This window comes from Rhinatrema bivittatum, chromosome 1 (genome assembly GCF_901001135.1).
Source record: "Rhinatrema bivittatum chromosome 1, aRhiBiv1.1, whole genome shotgun sequence".
NCBI classification, from domain to species: Eukaryota; Metazoa; Chordata; class Amphibia; order Gymnophiona; family Rhinatrematidae; genus Rhinatrema; species Rhinatrema bivittatum.
In genome coordinates this window covers 504,734,216-504,758,377 of record NC_042615.1, presented here as the reverse complement: position 1 = coordinate 504,758,377, position 24,162 = coordinate 504,734,216, and the positions used below count along the sequence as shown (strand labels likewise).

The following is a 24,162-nucleotide window of genomic DNA, read 5'->3' as shown; positions in this document are numbered from 1 at the left end:
CAGATCAGTCCAGACTCCTGGGTTTTGCCTCCCTTCCAGCAGATGGAGACAGTTTTGCTGACAGTTGGCATATAACCTGGTGTGCCACCTGCAGTCACTCAGTATTTCTATGTCTCCAGCAGATGATGGCCATGCAAAACCTGCAGTCTAAGGATTAGTTTAAAAAAAAAAGGAAATTAGGCAAAGTTTAGGAGTGAAGAGTACCTCCCAGAAGGTTGGCAGGTCCTGGTGGGGCCATCCCTTCTGGCCTGGAGGTGGACAAGCAGGGGGTTGGGAGCCCTTGTTGGCTCAGTCCTTTGCCATTGGGGGTGGAAACTGATGGTGCTAGCTCCCTCCCCCCCAGGAGGATGCCCAGAGCCTGCCATAAGCTTCAGGAAAGTGGTCTGCTGCATTTTCTCTTAAAGTTTTTGAGAGGGGGGAAAACAAAAAGGGAGTAGTTTTTGGGTTTTTTTTTAGGTTTTCTCCATTGGGGTGCTCTGTTCACGCAGTGGGGTAAGGAGCAGGAGGCCTGGCAAGGCAGTTTTTGAGTTTCTCGGTGTCTTGTCAGCGGCAGTGCCGGCACACGAAGGAAGCCATGCCACACGGCAAGTGCACAGCTCACTCCAACCGGCCTTTGTTCCTGCTGCTTTTCTGGGGGAGAGGGCAACGCAGGAACGCCATGGAAAGCATCAAGACACCACGGGGATCGTGGGTGAGTCCAATGCAGTTGACCCCTTCCCGGTGCACGTGGGAATGGCAGCCATTTTGAATTTGCTGGCAGCAGCAGCTTAGGCTGCAAGGGGAGGAGAAGCCCTTCCACATCACTGTCCCCTGCTCACAAGAGATCCCAAGAGGCTCGGGGGGCTTGGGAACCCCTCTGTCTGGGAAGGATGAGGACCTCCTTGGGGAGGTCCCTGATCATCCAGCCAGTATTTTTTCTTCAGACTTTGTGTTTTTACTTCACAAGGCATATCTGGCTAGGAAGGCAGCGGGACGCTGTTTTCCCATGTTCGAGAGGTTGCAGGACTGTATCCTTAATGGCCCAGATTGGCACGGGCTAGTGGGGCCATCAGGGTTTGGCGAGTCCTGAGTCAGCTTAAACATTCAGAGGACACAAGCGAGCCCTCGAGAGTAGGATGTCGGAGAACCTCTGGTGGGGGATCCCCTAGCGCTGGACTCTTCTCCGGACCGTCAGGATGAGGGTAAGATCAAACCCCAACTGTGGGGGATGATCCCAAGGTAGTTTGTATTTTCCACAGAGAGGAGTTGTGGCCCTTAATTCCATATGTTCTCAAGGAATTGGGGATCAAGGAGCCGCAAGAAGATTCTGATCAAGAAATGGTGGATCCATGAGTCTGTAAAGAATCTTATGTTCTGGGAATGGGAGACTCCGGACACCAGTCCAAAAGTTAACAGGGCTATGGTCAAGCTGCATCCTTTATCAGAGAACAGGGAGTTGTTGCAGCTACCAAAGGTGGATGCTTCAGTGTTGGCCATTACGAACAAGACAACTATTCCTAAGGCTAGTTTGACTGTGCTGAAGAATATGCAAGACAGGAAGTTGGAAGTCCATCTCAAAAAGATATTTGAAGTGTCTGCTCTGGGCATTCAGGCTGTGGTGAGCAGCAGTTTTAGGTTTCGGGCTGGTCTACGCTGGGTTCAACAGTTAGTTTAATAAGGCGTGGTCAGCGTCAGAGGCCAAGCAGGCTGAGCGGCTGGAAGCTGTGATGGCCTATGGGACAGATGCATTATATGACCTCACCAGAACCACCTCCTGGACTATGATGGCAGTCTTGGCCAGGTGGCTCCTTTGGTTGTGGAACTGGTCGGTAGACGTTTGGTCTAATAGCAGCTAGGAGCTTTGCCTTTTAACAGGAAAATGCCTTTTGGCAAGGACTTGGAGGACCTTGTGAAATTCCTGGGCGAGAACAAAGGTCATAGTTTGCCGGAGGACAAGCTGAAGAGCGGCAAAGGGTCCTTTTCCATGCGTTCTCACTTTGGGGTGAATCAGTGGTTTCGGCACTATCGTCCTAAGAGGCCCAGAGGCAAGGTGCTGTGAGGCAGCAGTCCTGGTAACCAGTCCTTTCGAGGCAGAAAACTGTCCAATGAGGGTTCCGGTCACTGAGCAATCCAGATCCAAGTCCACCCAATGAGGTGAGGCAGGTCCACTACTCAGTGCCAGTTATAGGGGGTCGGTTGACTCCCTTCTTCGAGTAGTGGGCCAAGAGTACGTCGAACCAGGGGGTTCTAAAGTGTTAAAACACGGCTATGCTTTAAAGTTTGCTTGCCCGCTAAAAGTTTCATCCATGGTGTCTCCTTGCGCATACACAAACAAAAGGCAGGTAGTTTGGGAAGCCATCAACCGTCTACAGCTGCTAGGAGCCATCGTTCCTGTGCCCGTGAGGAATTGGGGAATGGGAAGGTAGCGTAAGGCACAGTTTTTGGCATCTCTGGAGTTAACAAAAGCTTACTTGCACATAGCAATCCGGCCAGATCATCAAAGGTTTTTTAGGTTCATGATTCTCTGTACACATTTCCAATTTTGCATCCTACCCTTTGGGTTGACGGCTGCCCCAAGAACCTTTACTAAAGTGATGGTTGTGGTGGCGGCTGCTCTCAGGAAGGAGGGCATCTTAGTTCACCCTTACCTGGATGATTGGCTTATCTGGTCAAAATTAGAGGTTCTGTGCAGACGGGTGGTGGCAGTGGTACTGCAGCGATTACGGTCCCTGGATGGATTGTGAATCTGTCAAAGAGTCAGCTAGACTTTTCTCAGGAGCTGGAGTTCCTGGGAGTGTTTTTCTCACCATGTATCCAGTCGACAAGCTGCAGATGCAGGTCCGCAGCTTGTTAGAGAAGGCGGTTTCCAAGGTGTGGGGTTACTTGCAGGTTCTCGGTTCCATTGCTTCCACATGGGAATTGGATCCATTGGCATTTGCTCATATGAGATCATTGCAGAGTGCATGGATTTCCTAGTGGGACCAGTTATCAGAACAGTTTCCTCTGCCATTGCCTCTTACAGAGTAAGCCAGGTCAATTCGGCTTGGTCAAGACCACTTGGGTCGGAGTGTACCCTTGGAAGTTCCGAACTGGCAGATAGTCACAATTGATGACAGCCTTTCTGGATAGGCGGCTGTGTGTCAGGATTGGTCGGTGCAGGGCAGGTGGTTGCCAGAGGAAGCGTCGTGGTCTATCAGTCGTTTCGAGGCGAGGGCAGTTTGCCTCGCATTCAGTGCCTTTCTTCCTCTGGTACAAGTACGGCAAGTGAGAATTTTTAGCGAACAATGCGACTACGGTAGCTTACATCAACCTACAGGGTGTACCAAGAGTCAGCCAATGGCTCAGGAGACCCAGGAATTAATTTGCTGGGTGGAACACAATCTGGAGGAGTTAGCGACCTCTCACGTAGCCGGGATAGACAATGATCAAGCAGACTTTCTAAGTCGTCATCAGCTGGATCCCGAGGAGTGGGAGTTGTTAGACGAAGCGATGCAATTTATTCTTTGTAAGTGTGGCATCCCCTGCCTAGATTTGATGGCAATTCAGGACAATGCCAAAGCTGTGCGCTTCTTCAGTCACAGAAGAAGGCGGAGCATAAGGAGTTGACGCCTTAGTACTCCCATGGCCGTTGGAGGTGGTTCTGTACATTTTTCCACTGTGTCTGCTGGTGGGCAAAGTTCTCAGGTGAATAGAGATTCATCCGGGAGAGATTTTCTAGTGGCCCCAGACTGATCTCTGCGGCTCTAGTTTGCAGATTTGATCAGTCTCGCTGTGGTAGGGCCACTGCATTTCGCTCATCTACCCGACCTTTTGTGTCTAGATCCCATATCTTCAGATCAGACAGCTCGCTTCTGTCTTGCGGCTTGGTTTTTGAGAGGCCGTGTCTAAGGGCCAAAGGATATCCTGTGGATGTTATCTTCACTCTGTTGCAAGCTAGGAAGACCTCAGCATCCCTGGCCTATGTGAGGGTGTGAAGAGACTTTGAGGCATGGTGCATACAGCAGGGGGTTGATCCTGTTCAAGCATCGGTCGTGCACATTTTAACCTTTTGCAAGAGGGTTTGGTGAAGGGTTTGGCCTTTAACTCTGAGTCCCGATGGTGGTATTGGGCTGCCAGAGGCAAGGGCCAGGGAGTGGCCTTGGCTGCACATCCCAGATGTGGTGCGTTTTTTGTTTTTTTTCTCCAGGGTCGAAGCATTTACAGCCTCCGGTGTGGAAATTGTATCCTCCCTGGAATCTTAACTTGGTTCTCAGGGGAGTGGGCTCTGCTCAGTTTGAACCGATCCGAAGAGCAACTATGAAGGATCTTACTTTAAAGGTAGTTTTCTTGGTGCCAATTTGTTTCTCTGAGGATTTCAGAGCTATAGGCTCTATCATGCAGGGTTCCTTTTGTTCGGATTACGGGTGATGGGGTCTCTTTGCGTATGGTTCCTTCCTTTCTTCCAAAGGTGGTATCATTTTTTTTTGTTATCTGAAACAGTCTATTAATTTGAAACAGTCTGTGGAACTGCTGGTTTTTCCGACCTTTGGATGCAAAGGTAGCTCAGGCAGGAGAGTTGAGGTTTTTGGATGTGATACAGACGTTGCTGCGGTATCCTAAGATCACTAATAGTTTTTGTCTGTCTGATCATCTTTTTGTGCTATGGAGTGGCGCAAAGAAGGGACATAAGGCTCCAAAGTCCTCCGTAGCATTGTAGCTGAAAGAAGCGATATGTTTGACGTATTTTTTTTTTTGTATCTAAGTGATTTTTGTCAATTCAGTAAAATATCATGTCTGGGTTCACTTTACTCGATCGCATGCAATATTCTGGGCCGAATGTCAGCAAGTGTCACCACAAGAGATTTGTAGGACAGCTACTTGGAAGTCTTTACACACTTTCGCCAGACATTATCATTTGGATGTCCAGGCTCCAGAGGCCATGAGTTGGTGAAAGTGTGCTTTGAGCGGAACTCTCGTGGACCCACCTTGTTTAGGGAAGCTTTGGTACATCCCGGGAGTCTGGACTGATCTGGGTATGTACAGGGAATGGAAAATTTTCGTTCCTGTAGTACCACAGATCAGTCCAGAGTCCTGCCCATTTGGGGTGAGGAGGAGAGTCTGCTCGATCTGTAGTAAATAGACTGTAGAATGGCACAGGTTTCGTTTGTTTTTTTTCGGCTGGTAACGTTAGAGCCACATCCTACTGCTGGTTCAGGGAGACATGTTATGTGGGGATGTTTGTTCAGTGGTATCTTGGCTTAGGTACAGTAACTGTAGGTGGCACACCAGGTTATATGCTAGTGTCCACGAAACTTTCTCTGTCGCCATCTGCTGGAGGGGAGGCAAAACCCAGGAGTCTGGACTGATCTGTTACTATAGGAACAAAAATTAGCAGGTAAAATCAATTTTCCTTTCTTTTGAGCCTTCCTCCCAAGGGGGTTTTGGATCCTGGTGGGTCCTTCCCTGTTTGGTGGGGGGTTAGTGCGCTTTTAGTAGGCTTGTGGGCGCCCTTGGGGTTAAATCTGGTGGTCCAGATCCCTCCTCTTTACAAGGCCACTTTGCGGCTGCAGGCTGTGGGACCAATTCCCCTTTTGAAGCTGTAGGCTTCCCTGGCTCTTTTTTCCAGGGTTGCTTGTTCATAAAGTTTTTAATTAAAAAAAAAAAAGTGATTCTCCTCCTCTGTACAGGTTACTGTTAAAGGTTTTTTTATTTCAGGACTGTGGTCAGAGATAAGGCGCGGGTCGGCCTGCGTGGTTCACCCATGTAAATATGCAGGGCTTGTGTTCCTTGTGCGCCATGGTGGAGGAGGAGCCTTTGGAGGTTTGTGGCAGGGTGAAACGCTAGTCTTCCCTGCTGCATTTGGAGGCCCGACTACTGGTGTGGCAAGGAGATGATCCTTTTCCCCTCAGCGTGGGGCAGCCATTTTAAATTCTTTTTTGGCTGTTCCTGCGCGGGGAGGGGGACCCCCTCTGGGTCTGTGCTGGCCCCAGGAGGATCATTTTGACTCCATGGGGATTGAGGAGCCCAGTCCTGGCTCTGCACAGCCTCAGCTGATTTTTATGCTTTTACTGCATGAGGCCTATTTGGCCGGTAAGCATACACATCTACCCACTCGCAATTGTGATGGTCGGTCAGGGAGGTGCCTGAGAGAACCGGTGTCTGCTCGAGGCTTGGATGGATGCTTTCTGGATGCTCCAGAGGGGGAGGATTCCGATGATTCCCTAGTAGGGGCGGGGATCCTTCTTGGGCAGGATTTGCCTGCAGACCTTGGTCCAGGAGGGGCCTGACCAGGCTATGGATATGGATGATATTCCAGTTTCTGAGGGAGACAATCAAAAGATGGTATGTCTGTTCTGTAAGGAGGAATTAGGCCTGCTGATTCCACAGGTGCTTCAGGACCTGGATCTTAAGGTACTGCTGGAAGATTCAGATCTGGAGGGTGCTGATCCAGTTCTTGATGGTTTGAGGGGTCTGCCAAGTGCTTTTCCTTATCACAAGTCAGTGAAGGAAGCTGGTGGAGAGGGAGTGGGATGCTCCCGAGGCCAGTTTGAAGGTGGGGAGGGCTATGTCGAGACTCTATCCCTTGCCTGAACAGATGTTGGAGCTCTTAGCGCTGCCTAAGGTGGATGTGGTGGTCTCTGTGGTTACTAAGAAAACTACTATTCCAGTTATGGGATCTGCAGCGTTAAAAGATCTTCAGGATTGTAAGTTAGAGGTCCTTTTGAAGAGGATCTTTCAGGTTGTCAGCGTTAGGTCTTCAGGCTGCTATTTGTACAAGTTTTATGCAGAGGGCCTGGGTTCAGCAGTTTGGGATCCTCAGTCAAGCTCGAGAGCTGATGGCAGTAGGGCAGAGCATATAGAGACAGCGGTGGCATATGGGGCGGTTGCCTTATATGACTTAGAATGTTTTCGCGGGTTATAGGGTCCACTGTTTCCGCCTGGAGGTTGCTGTGGTTGCGTAATGTGTTCTCCATGTCCCAGCTGGGGCCCTTGCCTTTTAAGGGTAAGCTCTTGTTTGGTGAGGATTTGGAGCAGCTGATAAAGTTTAGGAGAGAATAAGGTGCATAGGTTGCCTGAGGACAAACCTAAGGGGAAACAGTTCTTTCAGGCGAGGTCTCATTTTCGAGATATCAGGAGTTCCCAGTACGTACCAGGATCAGTCCAGACAGCTGGGTTATGCCTCCCCTCCAGCAGATGGAGTCAGAGAGAAAACTGAAAGCACCCCCTAGATATACTGGTGTGCCTCCTGCGGTCCTTCAGTATATTCTCTGACTCCAGCAGATTGAGAGGCATAACCTGCGGTTCTGGTCTGGTCAGTGTTCTTGGTACTGTAAAAAAAAAAAAAAAAAAAAAAAAGAGACAAGGGACAAGATCAATTGGTTCGTCTTTTCTGTCCTCTGTCTGCCTGTTTGTCTTTGTAAATTGTCTTGCGCTGCGAGTTTAGTGGTTAAGTGTGGGGCAGGCTCGGAGGGTCATACCCTCCTCTTCTTCCCGGGATAGAGTGTCCGTAGGGCTGGGGGAGAGTTTACCGGTGGGCCGGTCACCCTCCCCCCCCATACCAGGGATTTGGCCCTGAAGGGGGTTAAAATAAAAAAAAAAAAAAAAAAATTCAGTCTGAAGAGTCACTTAAGCCCTGTTGGGGACAGGCAGTGAGCTCCCCTGCTTAACCCCGAACCAAACGCCTGCCCGTGCCCTTTTCGGACCCCGGAGGGGGTGGCTAGTCCACCCGGCGCGAGTTAGCTCACCAGGGTTGGTTTTTTTTATTTTTGGCGCCATTTTTCGCCGTCGCTTCAGGGCTCTCTCCTAGGATGCCGCGATCCTCGGATTGCCAGACATGTGGGGAGGCGGGGGCGCGACTCTCCCGCGAGGGTCTCTGCCCTCGATGTCTTCCCGGGGGCGAGGGACCCTCGGGGGGGCCGAGCGCTGCCCGCAGCCGCTCTCCTCGCCCCTCTGCGTCGCGGCAAAGCAGCGCCTCAGGCAGCCGGTCTGCGGCCCCTCCTCCCTCGGGGAGGAGTGCGGCGGCCATCTTGGCCACGCGGCAGGAGGATTTTTCAGCTTCGGAGGGGGAGAACTCCCCTCCCCCCTCGCCGGACGCCCGCAGCTCGCGCTCTCCGCCCGATGTGGGGTCGCCTCGAGGCCCCCCCTCAGCGGATGCCCCGAAGAAAGGTGTTAAAAGGTCAGTGCCTTTTTCGGCGGAGTTTGTGCTTTTAATGCACAAGGCATTTTTACAGGCTGAGTCCGGCTGCGAGCTGGAGGTGCCCCCTCCCCCGAAGGTGCCCAAAAAGTCTCCCCTACCTCAGGGGAGTCCACCGGGGGTGGGGTCGGCCGGGGTTCCGGCTCCCCGCCCGCGGGGGGGGGGAGCTGAGGGCCTGAGCGATACAGGGGCCGCTCCAGAGTCCCCGGGGGCTCCGGATTTGTTAACAACGGACGAGCAGGGGTCCGTAGAGGGGGATGACCCTCAGGTGCTCCGTTTGTTTGCCAAGGAGGAGTTAAGTGCCCTTATTCTCCACGTGCTGCAGGAGCTGGAATTAACGACGCCGCCTCAAGAGGCGGACTCGTCCACGGGGGATATCGCGATGGCGGGGCTTCGGGCCCCCCCTCAGACTTTTCCCTTTCATCACAAGGTGCTGCAGATTGTCTCGAAAGAATGGGAACTGCCAGAGGCTTCCCTGCGCGTGAATCGAGCCATGGAAAAGCTATATCCCTTACCTAAGGATTCTCTGGAACTGTTGAAGACACCCGCGGTAGATTCGGCTGTCACGGCTGTGGTCAAGCATACGACTATCCCCGTGACGGGGGGTATAGCGCTGAAGGACCTCCAAGACCGCAAGCTTGAGGTCTTATTAAAGCGTATTTTTGATGTGGCGGCACTGGGGGTCCGAGCGGCGGCTTGCAGCAGCCTTGTACAGAGGGCCAACCTCCGCTGGGTTCAGCAGCTGCTGACCATGCAGGAGCTACCTCCGGGTGAGGCTGAACAGGCGAATTGTGTTGAAGCGGCGGTCGCTTATACAGCGGATGCCTTGTATGACTTGTTGCGCACATCGGCTCGTATTATGTCCTCGGCAGTCTCAGCCAGGAGGTTGCTGTGGCTCCGTCGTTGGTCGGCGGATGCCACCTCCAAGGCGAGGTTAGGTTCCTTTCCCTTTAAGGGCAAGTTGCTGTTCGGCGACGAGCTGGACCAGCTCATTAAGGATCTGGGTGACAACAAGGTTTACAAGCTGCCGGAGGATAAGCCTCGGCAACCTCGGGCGTTTGGTAACGCCAGGGCTCGCTTTCGTGGACAAAGGCGTTTCCGTGGGGGAAGAGGAGGTTCCTTCTCCCAACGGCAGCCGGCGACGAGATCCCAGGCCTGGTCTTCTTCTTCCTTTCGTGGCAGGAGGCCTCTACGTGGAGGCTCTTCCCAAGGCTTTCCTGCCATTAAGCCCGCGCAATGAAGGTGCGCGGGCCCACTCCTCCGTGCCCGTTATCGGAGGTCGGTTGTCCCGGTTCTGGGAGGAGTGGGCCGCAATTACTTCGGATCAATGGGTCCTCGACGTGGTTCGGTACGGCTACGAGTTGGATTTTGTACGTCCCCTCCGGGATCTCTTCCTGGTTTCGCCGTGCGGGCCCGTAGAAAAGCAGGTAGCTATAGCTCAAACGGTCGCCCATCTACAGGCTCTGGGGGCGGTGGTTCCGGTTCCCGGGGACCAGCTCAGGACGGGTCGGTATGCCATATACTTCCTGGTGCCCAAGAAGGAGGGCACCTTCCGACCCATTCTGGATCTCAAGGGAGTAAACAAGGCGTTGCGAGTGCCCCGCTTCCGGATGGAGACCCTCCGGTCTGTTATTGCGGCCGTCCACAAGGGAGAATTCTTGGCTTCTTTGGATCTGACAGAGGCCTATCTGCACATCGGCATAAGAGAACGGCATCAAAGGTACTTGAGGTTCATGGTGATGGGGGACCACTACCAGTTTTGCGCCCTCCCCTTCGGGTTGGCCACCGCGCCGAGAGTGTTCACCAAAGTTCTCGTGGTGGTAGCGGCTTCCCTCCGCCGGCAAGGCGTCCTGGTACACCCCTATCTCGACGATTGGCTCATTCGAGCGAAGTCGCACGAGGCATGCACCCGGGCGGTCTCCTTAGTGGTGCGCCAGCTGCAGAGGTTGGGTTGGGTAGTCAACTTCGCGAAGAGCAAGCTCGAACCAACCCAACAGCTGGAGTTCCTGGGAGCTCGGTTCGACACCTTGAGGGGCAAGGTTTTTCTTCCGCAACAACGCATGCTCAATCTCATGACTCAGGTACGGCGCCTGTTAGAGCTCGAGATTCCCACGGTCTGGGATTATTTACAAGTCATTGGTCATATGGTGTCTACTATGGAAATGGTACAATGGGCTTTTGCGCATATGCGTCCATTACAAAGAGCGCTTCTATCTCGCTGGGATCCCCGCTCGGAGGAGTACGGGATGGAGTTGCCTTTGCCGGAGCTGGCTCGCTCCAGTCTCTCTTGGTGGTTGATTCCGGCCAGTCTCCTACAGGGGGTGGACCTCGAACCCCCGTTTTGGTTGGTGGTGACGACGGATGCCAGCCTGTCGGGCTGGGGTGCGGTCTGCCAGTCCCGTGCAGTCCAGGGCACCTGGTCAGCACTCCAGGCGACTTGGTCCATAAACCGCTTGGAGACCAGAGCGGTCCGCCTGGCCTTGCGTTGTCTCCTTCCGCTGGTACGCGGACGAGCAGTAAGAGTTCTGTCGGACAATGCGACCACAGTGGCGTACATAAATCGACAAGGCGGCACGAAAAGCCAAGCAGTAGCGTCCGAGGCGGCGCTGTTGATGTCCTGGGCGGAAAGGCACATAGAGCGTCTCGCGGCCACCCACATTGCCGGCGTGGACAACGTTCAAGCGGATTATCTCAGCCGGCAGCACCTAGATCCAGGCGAATGGGAGATCTCGTTGGAAGCGATGGCTCTCATCGCGCGGCGTTGGGGGACTCCGCGCTTAGACCTCATGGCGACTCGTCAAAATGCAAAGGCGGCCCGCTTCTTCAGTCGGAGAAGGGAGCACGCGTCAGAAGGGGTGGACGCGCTAGCCCTTCCGTGGCCTCGTCACATTCTTCTTTATGTGTTCCCTCCGTGGCCGCTGGTGGGGAAAGTGCTAAGGCGCATAGAGTCCCATCACGGTCCGGTGATTCTCGTGGCTCCGGAATGGCCGCGGCGCCCGTGGTTCGCGGATCTGGTCAACTTGGCAGTCGACGGCCCACTGCGTCTCGGTCATCTTCCCAATCTCCTTCGGCAGGGTCCAGTATTTTTCGATCTGGCGGATCGTTTTTGTCTGGCGGCTTGGCTTTTGAGAGGAAGCGGTTGAAGAAGAGAGGTTATTCGGACGCGGTGGTGTCTACTCTCCTTCGGGCGCGTCGATCTTCCACTACTCTCGCCTACGCGAGGGTTTGGAAGGTTTTCCATGATTGGTGTGACACGGCAGGTACGTCGGCCAGACGTTCGTCAGTGGCGGATATCCTTATGTTCTTACAGGATGGATTGAAGAAGGGGTTGGCGTATAATTCGCTTCGAGTTCAGGTGGCGGCTTTGGGCTGCTTGAGGGGTAAGGTCGAAGGTTCTTCCCTTGCGAGTCATCCAGATGTGGCTCGTTTTTTGCGAGGGGTTAGAAACTTGCGTCCTCCCGTCAGGCTTCCCTGTCCGTCTTGGAACTTGAACTTGGTACTCCGCGGTTTGTGTGTGGCTCCGTTTGAACCTCTTAAGGCGGCTTCTTTGAAGGATCTCACCCTTAAGACTGTTTTCCTTGTCGCCATTTCCTCGGCTCGTCGGGTGTCGGAGCTTCAGGCTCTCTCTTGCAGGGAACCGTTTTTGCGCATTTCGGCGTCCGGAGTTTCCCTACGAACTGTTCCTTCCTTCCTACCTAAGGTGGTTTCCACGTTTCATGTCAACCAAACGGTGGAATTACCTTCCTTTTCGGACGAGGACCTACAGTCTGCTCAGGGTCGGGACTTGAGGCGTTTGGATGTCCGTCGGATTCTCTTACGCTATTTGGAGGTTACGAATGACTTTAGAAAGTCAGATCACCTTTTCGTGTTGTGGAGTGGACCCAGGAAGGGTCTTCAAGCGTCCAAAGCTACGATTGCACGCTGGTTGAAAAGTGCTATTGCGTCCACGTATGTTGGCTGTGGTAAGCCTGTTCCCGCTGGACTTAAGGCTCATTCTCTGCGTTCTCAAGCGACTTCATGGGCAGAGAATCACTTGGTTTCGTGCCAAGAGATATGCAGGGCGGCCACATGGAAATCTTGGCATACTTTTTCCAGGCATTATCGCCTGGATGTCCGGGGACCTCCTGCAGAGTCCTTTGGGAGCAGTGTGATTCGAGCGGGACTCTCAGGGTCCCACCCCAGTTAAGGCGGCTCGGGTACATCCCAGCTGTCTGGACTGATCCTGGTACGTACTGGGAAAGGAAAATTAGGTTCTTACCTTTGCTAATTTTCATTCCAGTAGTACCATGGATCAGTCCAGACGCCCGCCCTTGGTGCTTCTGGGAGTCCGCTCGTAGTCTGTCGTTTTCATTGCAGTTTTCTGTCTTGTGTCGGTCGCCTCAGTGTCATGGGGCCGGTTGCTATTTTATAGCGTTCTTGTTGTACACTTGTGGTGTCCTGTTTGTTGTTTCTGGTTTTTTTACCTGTTTCAAGGACGTGGCTACTTGATCTGGTCACTGTTTAAAAAAAAAAAAAAAAAAAAATTTTTTGTGGAAGGACTTTGTGTGTAGTGCTTCTGCTTTGATATCACATATACTGAAGGACCGCAGGAGGCACACCAGTATATCTAGGGGGTGCTTTCAGTTTTCTCTCTGACTCCATCTGCTGGAGGGGAGGCATAACCCAGCTGTCTGGACTGATCCATGGTACTACTGGAATGAAAATTAGCAAAGGTAAGAACCTAATTTTCCTGTCCCGTCCAGCCAGGGGTTTTTTGGGGCTGCAAAAGCAGGATTCGCTCCGGGACAGTGCTGGAGTCAGTTCTTTCTTGGGGGCAGAAGATCTTTCCGGGATCTTCCCAATGAGGCAAGGCTGGTCTACTCTTTCGTTCCTTCTATAGGGGGGTCGGTTGATGCGTTTTTACGGGACGTGGACCAAGGACACGCAGGATATGGGACAGTTACGCGTTAGTTTGCAAAGCCAGTTTGAGATTTGTTCCTGGTTTCCCCATGCGGGTTGGTAAGCAGCTCGCGGTGCAGGAAACACTACACAGACTACAGCAGTTAGGGGCAGTGGTTCCTGTACCTCGGGCGAGCAACGGATGAGAAGGTATTGCATTTACTTCATCTTCCCAAAGAAAGAGAGCATTTTCCGGCTAATTCTTGATTTAGAGAAGGTGAATGTGGCCCTGAGGGGTCCCATGGTTTCACATGGAATCCCTAAAATCCATTATTGTGTGGGTGAGTTTCTGGCCTCGTTGGATCTAACAGAGGCCTATTTGCATATCCCCATTCGCCGGGAGCATCAGAGATTTTTGTGATTCATGGTTCTCTGTCAACATTTTCAGTTTCAGGCTCTTCCCTTCGACTTGGCAACGGCACCTCACACTTTCACCAAGGTGATGGTAGTGGTGGCAGCCGTGTTTTGTCGGGAAGGTTTTTTGGAACATCCTTATCTAGATCACTGGCTGATCAGGGCAAGGTCCAAGGCTCTCTGTTGTCAGTCAGTGCAGAAAGTGGTCCAGTTGCTCGGATCGCTTGGTTGGGTAGTAAACCTGGCAAAAAGTCACTTGGTCCCTTTTTAGTCCCTCGAGTATTTAGGTGCTCAGTTTGGCATGAAACAGGGCAAGGTGTTCTTGACGGAGGAGTGCGCCCAGCAGCTGCAGAGGCGGATTCAGCATTTGCTGTCCTTCCCGGTTCCCAGGGTATGTGATTTATTTGCAGGTTCTGGATTCAGTGGCCTCTACCCTAGAACTGGTCTCATGCGTGTTTGCACATATGAGACCTTTGCAGGGGGCTGTTTTGGTGATCTGGGATCCACACTCAGAGGAGTTTTTTCTTTTGCTGTCTCTCGAGGGCACAACTCGAGAGTCTGTCGTGGTGGCTGCTGGACTCCAGTTTACTCCATGGAGTGCTGTTGGAGGTTCCCAATTGGGTAGTGTACCTATCCTTTGGTATATCTTGCCTGTTTATATTAATTTGTTATGACAGTTTTCAGATTGTTTAATGTAAATGTTGTAAAACGTTTAATGTAACAGGTTGTTATAATTGTAAACCGGAGTGAAGGCTACTCTGCTCTACTTCGGTATATAAAAAAAATGCTAAATAAATAAATAGTGCTTTCTATGGATGCCAGTCTTTCTGGTTAGGGTGCTGTTTGTCAGCACCAATCCATTCAAGGTCTCAGGAACAGTCAACTCGTCCTGGTCGATCAATCACTTGGAGACCAGTGTGGTGCGGTTGGCTCTATGGGTGTTTCTACCTTTGGTTTGTGGTCAGTCGCTGCGGGTTTTCTGACAGAGCCATGGCAGTAGCTTATATCAATCATCAGGGTGGGACCAAGAGTCGAGTGGTGGCCCAGGAGGCTCAGGAGTTAATCCAATGGGCAGAACAACATCTGGAGCACATATAGGCCTCGCACATAGCAGGCGTAGAAATTGTGCAGCAGATTTTCTGAGTCGCAAAATGTTGGATCCCAGAAAATGGGAGCTGTCTGAGGTAGTAATGCAGCTCATTCGGGAAAGATGGGGGGATCCTCATGTCTATCTGATGGTGACTCATCAGAATGCCAAAGCGTTTCTGTTTTTCAGTCAGAGAAGAGTTCGAGGGCGTGGATGCTCTGGTGCTTCCCTGGCCTTGAGGAGTACTGCTTTGTGTTTTTTCCTTGGCCTCTGGTGGGGAGGGTCTTCTGTCGGATAGAGAGAGAGATCAAGGCGAGGTGGTTTTGGTGGCTCCAGAATGTCCGAGGTTCACTGAACTGGTCAATCTAGCCATGGATGGGCTGATTCAATTTGGTCACATTTCAGGTCTTCTGCACCAAGGGCCCATATTTTCAGACCAGGCCGTTTGCTTTTGTCTAGCGGCCTGGGTTTTGAAAGGAGGCATTCAAGGTGCAAGGGCTACCTGAGGCGGTGGTGATGACACACTTGTAGGCTAGCAGAAAGCCTACTTCTCTCTTGTATGTCATAAGAACATAAGTTGCCATGCTGGGTCAGACCAAGGATCCATCAAGCCCATCATCCTGTTTCCAACAGAGGCCAAACCAGGTCGCAAGTACCCAACCACCAAGAAGATCCCATGCTACTGATGCCAGTAATAGCAGAGGCCATTCCCTAAGTCAACTTGATTAATAGCAGTTAATGGACTTCTCCTCCAAGAACTTATCCAAACCTTTTTTGAACCCAGCTGCACTAACTGTACTAATCACATCCTCTGGCAACAAATTCCAGAGCTTAATTGTGCATTGAGTGAGAGAATTTTCTCTGAATAGTCTTAAATGTGCTACCTGCTAACTTCATGGAGTGCCCCCTGGTCCTTCTATTATCCAAGTGTGTAAATAACCGATTCACATCTACTCGTTCAAGACCTCTATCATATCCCCCCTCAGCCGTCTCTTCTCCAGGCTGAACAGCCCTAACCTCTTCAGCCTTTCCTCATAGGGGAATTGTTCCACCCCCTTTATCATTTTGGTTGCCCTTCTCTGTACCTTCTCCATCACAACTATATCTTTTTTGAGATGCGGTGACTAGGGTCTGAAATGTTTTTGAGACCTGGTGTGATGCTCTTGGTGTGTGTCCTCTGGAAGCAACTGTGGTGGACATCTTGTCCTTCTTGCAGGAGGGTTTAGTTAAAGGTTTGGTGCTAAGGTTCAGGTGGCTGCCTTAGGTTCCCTTTGGGGCAAGCTTGACAGTGCTGCTATGTCAGCTCATCCCAATATCATGTGATTTTTGCGGTGTGTGAAGAATTTGTCCTTCTGTTAAAGATTTGATGCTTAAGGCAGTTTGGTGGCCATTTGTTCAGCTAGGAGAATTTTCGAGTTACAGGCCTTGTCTTGCTGTGATCTGTTTTGAAGGATTTCTGACTCGAGGGTGTCCCTGTAGATGATGCCTTCCTTTTTACCAAAGGTCCTTTTCACTTTTCACGTGAATCAGATGGTGGAGCTACCAGCCTTTCCAGAGGTGGATGCTTCGGCTCCTCACTCGAAGGAGCTTAGGTTGTTGGATATTCGCAGGGTGGTGTTGTGGTAACTGAGGGCAACTAATGATTTTCGAAGGTCGGACCATCTTTTTGTCCTCTGGGGTGGTCCGAGGAGAGGTCTTCAGGCTTCAAAGGCTACGATTGCGCGATGGCTGAAGGAAGGTATTGGATTGGCTTACATGTGCAAGGGTCGACCGGTTCCGGAGGGGTTGCGTGCTCATTCAGTGCGCTCTCAAGCTGCTTTGTGGGCAGAAGCCCAGTTAGTTTCTCCACAGGAGATTTGCAAGGTATACTTGGAAGTTGTTGTATACCTTTTGTTGAGAGTGATACAGGTCATCCATTCTTCAGCGAGAGTGTTTTGTGAGAGGGACTCTCCAGGTCCCACCCCGTGTAAGGAGTTTTGGTACATCCCAGGAGTCTGGACTGATCTGGATACGTATAGGGAAAGGAAAATTGGTTCTTACCTGCTAATTTTTGTTCCTGTAGTACCACAGATCAGTCCAAAACCCACCCGATCTGTGGAGGATGAGGAGTCATCCGCTCAGTCTTGTTTGTTTTTTTTTTCTAGTTGTATATACTGCAAGAAGAAGAATTGAAGTTAACAGATTTTTGTTTGGGGAGTTTGGTTCTTAAGCTTTGCTACGATTCAATACTGAGTAGCTGCAGGTGGCACAAGAGGTTAAGTGGCAGGGTCAGCAAAACTTTCTCTGTCTCCATCTGTTGGCAGGGAGGCAAAACCCAGGAGTCTGGACTGATCTATGGTACAGCAACAAGAAAATAATGTGCAGCAATAACTTAAACTGAACAATACCACTTTAAACCAAACTGTTAAGTTTTAATGGGTGCACACAACAATAGTGCACCGAATTTAAATATTAGCATTTAGAATAAGTAGTAGGGCTTTGTGTAACTACTGATATCCAGATATCAGTTTGTTAGCGTTTTATTAGTCACCTACACCAAAACCCTAGGCGACACATAGTTTAAAAATAATTATAAAATAGATAAAAGGAAAAAAAATACAATAAGACAAATCAATCAAAATGTAAGGCAAATTAAAACAATATAAAACTATAAAACGAAAAATGTTGCTTAATTAATCAAAGGCCTGCTGGAATAAGTGTCTTGAGCATAATTTTAAAGGCCTTAAACAGGTTGATAAACGAAGACATTCAGGCAGTGAATGTTGAAACAAACCCAAAAAAAAAAAGCAGTGAGAGTAGCAGCTGTCGCCGCATCTGTGCTTTTGTGCGCAGGCCTGCAGCCCTGCTGGCAGTGTTTTACATAAACCTAGAGAATGACAGCTGAATCCTTCCATAACTGTGCTTGGACCCCACAGAGGAAAGACCAGGAGGTGGTGGAAGTGCAGACGCAGCTGGGAGAGGCTGGGAAAGAGAAGGAAGAGTCCCTGCATACTATCGCTAGGCTCCAGCAGGTGAGTAAGAATGTCAACGTGCCGTGTGGGAGGTGCTTACATATATCAGGGGCCCATTAGTTAGCTGGCTCAGTATCTAGATGTTATGTCGGTTTACAGGTTCTGGGAACAGCCTGTCTCGCAGTGCAACTCCTGTTTCCCTTACTGGACAGGACGTCTGAGCAAACAATTTGAGCCTCTGCCCCCACCCCGCCATTGGTGGAACTGGTTGTTTTCGCCCCCCTCAATATATACACACACACACACATACATATATATGAAGATTATTCACCAGCCAGCCACACTACCAACCAATGGCTAAAAGCCTCCATTTCCTTTCCCTTCAAATTACTGAAAGGAGAATGTTCACATTTCCCTGTACGTACCCGGATCAGGCCAGACCATGGGTTGAGCCTCCTGTCCAGCAGGTGGAGACAGACCAAAACTGTGAGGGTATCCTATATCAGGACAGAGTCTACCCTACACCCCTTCAGTATTCATCAGTCTCCAGCAGGTGCAGGCAGCTGAACCTACGGTTCCCCTTCTTCTTCCCTTAGTTTTCCTGAGGGGATTTTCTTTACTTTTGGTCTGGATCAAGCAAGTATTAAATTCTTGTTTAAAAAAAAAAAAAAAAAAGACTTTGAAAGTTTTCCCCCTTTTTTCCTCACAGAGACAGTGCGGTCTTTCTGTTCTGCTGGGAGCCTAGGGGGGGCTTGCCCATCCTAAGCCACTTTTTCCCGGTGACCATCTGGGGTGATACTAGTGGTCCAGTCCCTCCCCCATTATCTAGCTGTACACTGTAAAACAGTACCCTCTCAGGGAGTGTTTTTCCCCTGGCTTAGCTGAGCAGTTTAAAAAAAAAAAAAAAAAAAGGTACAAGCCGGGCTGCATTTGTTACTTGTATTTGTTACTTTTTAAGAACTGTGGACAGCTCCAGCAGCGTGCAGAGTTCAGTCGCTGCCTCCGCTGACCGACTTCAGCCCTGCACAGCTCAGCTGTTTTTACTTTTTTAGCAATTTTATTTTTCCTTCAGCTCTGATGCCCCGTTCCAGCCCCTGTAAAGCATGTAGAGAGTCTGCCACACGTTTTTCCCACGGAGGCCACTGTTCAGGGTGCCAACCGGGTGGGGAGGGTCCCTCATCTGTCCCCTCGCCTGCAGCGACCCGGGGGCGAGTTCCCCCGCCACTTGGCCAGGCCATTCCCACCGCAGGAACGGTGGCCATCTTGGAAGCAGGCTCAAATCAGAATCTGATGTGCAGGAGGAAGGTGAGCCCTGATATTTTAGATTCTCCTCCGAATTTGAGCCCCCCCTCATGCCCAGGAGGGGGTGCCTGACCTTTCCCTACCCCCCCCCCCCCCCTCTCCAGGAAGTCTAAGTCTTGTTTCTCCGCAGAGTTTGTGCTGCTTATGCATAAGCCCTATTTAGCCAGTTTACAGCAGGAGGAAGATCCATCCCTAAAAACCCGCGAGTTTCTCCTCTGCAACCTCCGAAGGTGCCAGAGGGCCAGGGCTCGGTTAGGTTAGGTTGGTCCCGGGGGTCCCGCCACCGGTCCCAATTCCAGATCCGAATGTTGACCTGCTGCTTCCTACCCCCCTCCCCCCCACCTTGAGGGGGGACAATCCTCGGGTGTTACGCTTATTTCAAAAGGAAGAACAAGAGCCGCTCATTCCCTTCATTTTGCAGGAACTGGGAATTGAGTTGCCCCCGGCGGATACGGTTATGGCCGCAATGCCTGCCAACATGGACCCGGTCCTGGCGAGACTTAGGGCTCTTCCATATACTTTTTCCTTTTCACCCTATGCATAAGCTGATGCTCGTTAGGGAATGGGAGTCCCCTGAGGCGGGACTCCGAGTGGGGAGGGCTATGGACAAGCTCTACCCCCTTCCTGAGGACTGCTTGAATCTACTTAAGATGCCCAAGGTAGAACCCTCTGTCACGGCGGTTACCAAACACACCACCAATCTCGGTGGTTGGGGCTACGGCTCTAAAGGATGTCCCGGATTGCAAGTTGGAATTTTATCTCAAATGCACATTTGAGGTCCTGTCCTTGGGAGTTCAGGCGACAATCTGCGGCAGTCTCATGCAGCGGGCAAGCCTCAGGTGGGTTCAACAATTACTCCGCAGAGGAGGCGGAGCAGGCGGATCGCTTGGAGGGAGCGATTACGTATGGGGCGGACACCCTGTACGATATTCTGCGAGTGCAAGCTAAGGCAATGGTCTTCGTGGTCTCGGCCAGGCGCCTCCTCTGGCTGAGAAATTGGTCTGCGGACTCCTTCCAAAGCGCAGTTGGGAACCCTTCCCTTCAAGGGCCAGTTGCTTTTTGGTGAGGACCTAGATAGATAGATTCGGCGGTGGCGGCAGTCACGAAGAAGACCACCATCCCGGTGACCGGAGGGACGGCTCTCAAAGATTTGCAAGATCGCAAGCTGGAGATACAGCTTAAGAAGATATTCGAAGTCTCCGCGCTCGGAATTCACGCAGCTATCTGCAGCAATTTCTCATTGCGCGCAGGGCTTCGGTGGGTTCAACAGTTGTTGGCCAATGAATCTTTCGCAGGAAGAGGCACTTCAGGCGGGCCGCTTAGAGGCGGTGATTGCCTATCTTGCCGATGCTTTTTATGACTTATTTCGCACATCAGCACGATCCATGGTTTCGGCGGTGTCGGCGCGGCGTTTGTTGTGGCTGCGCCATTGGGCGGCGGATGTGTCGTCTAAAGCTCGGTTGGGCTCTCTGCCGTTTAAGGGCAAATTGTTGTTTGTTAAGGAACTGGAGGATTTGATTGAGTCGCTAGACGAGAACAAGGTACATCGCTTGCCGGAGGACAGACCTCGGTCTAGAGGGGCTCCGTTGTTGCGGTTCCATTTTTGCGGCGGTTGGAGGCCTCGCAATTCGCAGAGGTCGGCCTCCTCCTTTCGGCACAGTGCCAACCGGCAGCAGTCGTACTCCCAGTCCTTTCGCGGGTGCCTTTTTGGAAGGCATGGGGCCGGTATGAGTGCGCAGAGTGGTAAGCCTTCCCATTTATGAGCAGCCAGTCCACTCCTCGGTACTAGTGATCGGCGGCAGATTAGCATGGTTTTACGAGGAGTGGACCAGGATCACCTCGGATCAGTGGGTCTTAGAGGTGATAGGTCAAGGTTACGCGTTAGATTTTGTACAGCGGCCCCGCCAGTGTTTCCTGGTGTCGCGGTGCGGGTTTTCCGAGAAATGCCGGGCGGTACGGGAGACGATACATTGTCTGCAGGATCTCGGCGCGATAGTGCCGGTTCCGCCGCATGAGCTCCGCCGAGGCCGGTATTCCATTTATTTCGTGGTTCCAAAGAAGGAAGGAACTTTTCATCCGATTCTCGACCTCAAAAGCGTCAAGTGTCTGAGAGTCCCTCGTTTTCGTATGGAGACTCTGCGGTCGGTCATCGCCTCGGTGAGACAAGGGGTGTTTCTCACGTCTCTGGATCTCACAGAAGCGTATCTTCATATCTGAATTCACGCAGAGCACAAACAATACCTCAGGTTCGCCGTGATGGGTCAACATTTCCAGTTTCAGGCGTTGCCGTTCGGCCTGGCCACTGCCCCTCGGACGTTCACCAAGATTATGGTGGTGGTAGCAGCGCACCTTCGCAGGGAAGGGTTCCTAGTACACCCGTACCTGGACGATTGGCTGATTCGGGCGAAGTTGGAACGTCTGTCAGGAAGCAGTTCACCGGGTGATCGACTTATTGCAAAAGCTCGGCTGGGTGATCAATACGGCCAAAAGTCACATGGTGCCTTCTCAGTCTCTGGAGTTTTTGGGAGCTTTGTTCGACACTCGGAGGGGAATGGTGTCCCTCACACAGGACTGCATGCTCAAGTTACAGTGCCAAGCTCGGCGGTTGTTAGTCCCAGACTATTGGCATGGGCTTGGTTATCTCCAAATGGTGGGGTCAATGACTTCCATGCTGGAATTGGTTCCCTGGGCTTTCACTCATATGTGACCCTTACAGTCAGCATTGCTTTCCTGCTGGAATCCGGTGTCGGAACAATTTCATCTACCTTTACCTCTATCACAGTCGGCTCGGTCCAGCATGGATTGGTGGCTATGCCCAGTCAACTTGAGCCGTGGAGTCCCGTTGGTGGTTCCCTCCTGGACAGTGCTCACCACGGATGCCAGCCTGTACGGGTGGGGGGTAGTGTGTCTCCGAAAGTCAGTACAGGGCATCTGGTCTCCGCAGGAAGCGGCTTGGTCCATCAGTCGGTTGGAGACCAGGGCAGTAAGTCTGGCCCTTCAGGCATTTCTTCCGCTGGTCCGAGGCAAGTCTGTCAGAATACTGTCGGACAATGCGACCACGGTGGCCTACATCAATCGTCAGGGCGGAACCAGAAGCCAACCAGTGGTATGCGAAGCCCAGCAGCTGATGGCGTGGGCAGAACGACACCTGAGCAGCATTGCGGCATCACATATTACCAGCGTAGAGAACGTCCAGGCAGACTTTCTCAGTCGCAATCGTCTGGATCCCGGAGAGTGGGAACTCGCGGTCGTCTCATTTCAACTCATCTGTGCCCGGTGGGGGACACTGGCTCTGGACCTGATGGCGACGTTCAAGAATGCCAAAGCTCCTCGCTTCTTTGCTCGGCGCCGGGAAATGGGAGCGGAAGGCGTGGATGCATTGGTGTTGCCCTGGCTGACGGATGTGCTCCTTTATGTATTCCCACCGTGGCCTCTCATCGGTCGGACGCTATGGTGCATAGAGTTGCATCCGATGTCCGTGATACTAGTCGCACCCAAATGGCCGCGTCGTCCTTGGTTTGCGGATCTCCAAAACCTAGCGCTAGAGGAACCCATCCGGTTTCTGTATGTACTGGATCTTCTTCATCAAGGACCAGTTTGTTTCGACCAGGTCGAATGCTTCTGTCTAGCGGCATGGCTTTTGAGAGGAGAAGGCTGAAGTCTCGGGGCTATTCGGATGCGGTCGTAACCACCCTTTTAAGATCCCGCAAGGCTTCTACGTCCTTATCTTATGTGCGCGTCTGGAAGGTATTTGAGACGTCGTGTCTTGATCGGGATGTGATGCCCACTCGCGCTTCCGTGCCCGAAGTCTTACGCTTTCTCCAGGATGGTTTGGCTAAGGGACTATCATGTAGTTCCCTGTGGGTGCAGGTGGCGGCTCTGGCATCATTGCGTAGTCAGGTTCAAGGTGTGTCGTCGCATCCAGATGCGATTCGTTTTCTTCGGGGTGCTAAGCATTTACGTCCACCGTTACATAGCCCTTGTCCTTCCTGGAATCTGATTCTGGTGTTGAAGGCTTTGTGTGGCGCTCCCTTTGAGCCTATTCGCAAGTCTACCTTAAAGGATTTGACACTGAAGGTGGTATTCTTGGTGGCAATCGTCTCGGCAAGGCGGGTTTCCGAGCTCCAAGCTCTGTCTTGTTGGGAGCCCTTTTTGCGAATTTCGGATACGGGGGTATCACTTTGTACAGTTCCCTCCTTTTTACCTAAGGTGGTATCTGCGTTTCATCTTAATCAGACGGTTGAATTGCCTTCGTTTTCCGATTTGGATGGATCTGTTCTATAAGGATTTGCGCAGGTTGGATGTTCGGACACTGTTGCACTACCTGGAGGTTACTAACGCCTTCAGGGTATCAGACCATCTGTTTGTGCTTTGGGGCGGACCTCGTCGGGGTCATGCTGCGTCCAAGACAACTATTGCCTGCTGGTTGAAGGAGGCAATCAATTCTGTGTATCTGTTGCAGGGTAGGTCTTCACCAGTGGGTCTCAAGGCATATTCCACGCGTTCCCAGGCTACGTCCTGGGCGTAATGTCACCATATATCCACAGAGGAGATTTGTAGGGCGGCAACGTGGAAATCATTACACACATTCGCCCGACATTATCGCCTGGATGTCCAGGTTCCAGGCAGTGGGAATTTCGGTACAGGGGTACTCAGAGCGGGACTCTCCGGATCCCATCCCATTTAAGGTAGCTCTGGTACATCCCAGGAGTCTGGACTGATCCGGGTACGTACAGGGAAAAGAAAATTAGGTCTTACCTTTGTTAATTTTCGTTCCTGTAGTACAGTGATGGCTAACCTATGACACGCGTGTCAGAGGTGACACGCTGAGACGTTTTTGCTGACACGCGCAGCGTTTCATGGACTATCGGCTGCATCGACCCTTTAAAATTTGTTTTTTAGTATCCCCCCACCCTCTGGACCCCTCTACCCCCCCTCCCCTGAGGGAAGAAGATGGAGAGAAAAGAAACAGAATAAAAGACAATATAAAAGGAATTGGCAAAAAAAATAAGAAAGGGAAGGTGGAAAAAAAAAGCCTGTGACCAACCAATTAGAAAACTAAGATCAGACAGCAAAGGCAAAAAAAATAAAATAGATTACTTTTTAGTGATTGGCACATGTAATCTTTGGGAATGTGCAAGAATAGCATTTTCTCTACGGATCTCACAATGTACGAGATCAGCATGGAGAAAGTGGAAGCCCACAGGGCTTGCACAGAGGAGTCAACAGAATGGGCTTCAGTGTCAGTAGCAGGAATCGGCACCTCCCCAATATCCATGTGGCAGCAGTGACAGTGGCAGCAGAGGAATGAGAGAGGTTCTGAGGTTGCTGGCAAAAGAAAGAGAGGGGGGGTCTACCTTTAGTGTGTGCATGTGTAT

General features: G+C 51.5%; 1 protein-coding gene across 2 annotated transcripts in view; it reads left to right on the top strand.

The window, feature by feature from the left end:
• GRIPAP1 (GRIP1 associated protein 1) overlaps nt 1-24,162 on the top strand; it is a 364,281-nt gene that overhangs the window by 155,589 nt on the left and 184,530 nt on the right. For both annotated transcript variants that reach the window (XM_029610458.1, XM_029610468.1), the window contains one exon: nt 17,447-17,542. In XM_029610458.1, the coding sequence (XP_029466318.1) occupies nt 17,447-17,542 (96 nt within the window). The remainder of the gene's footprint in view (nt 1-17,446; nt 17,543-24,162) is intronic.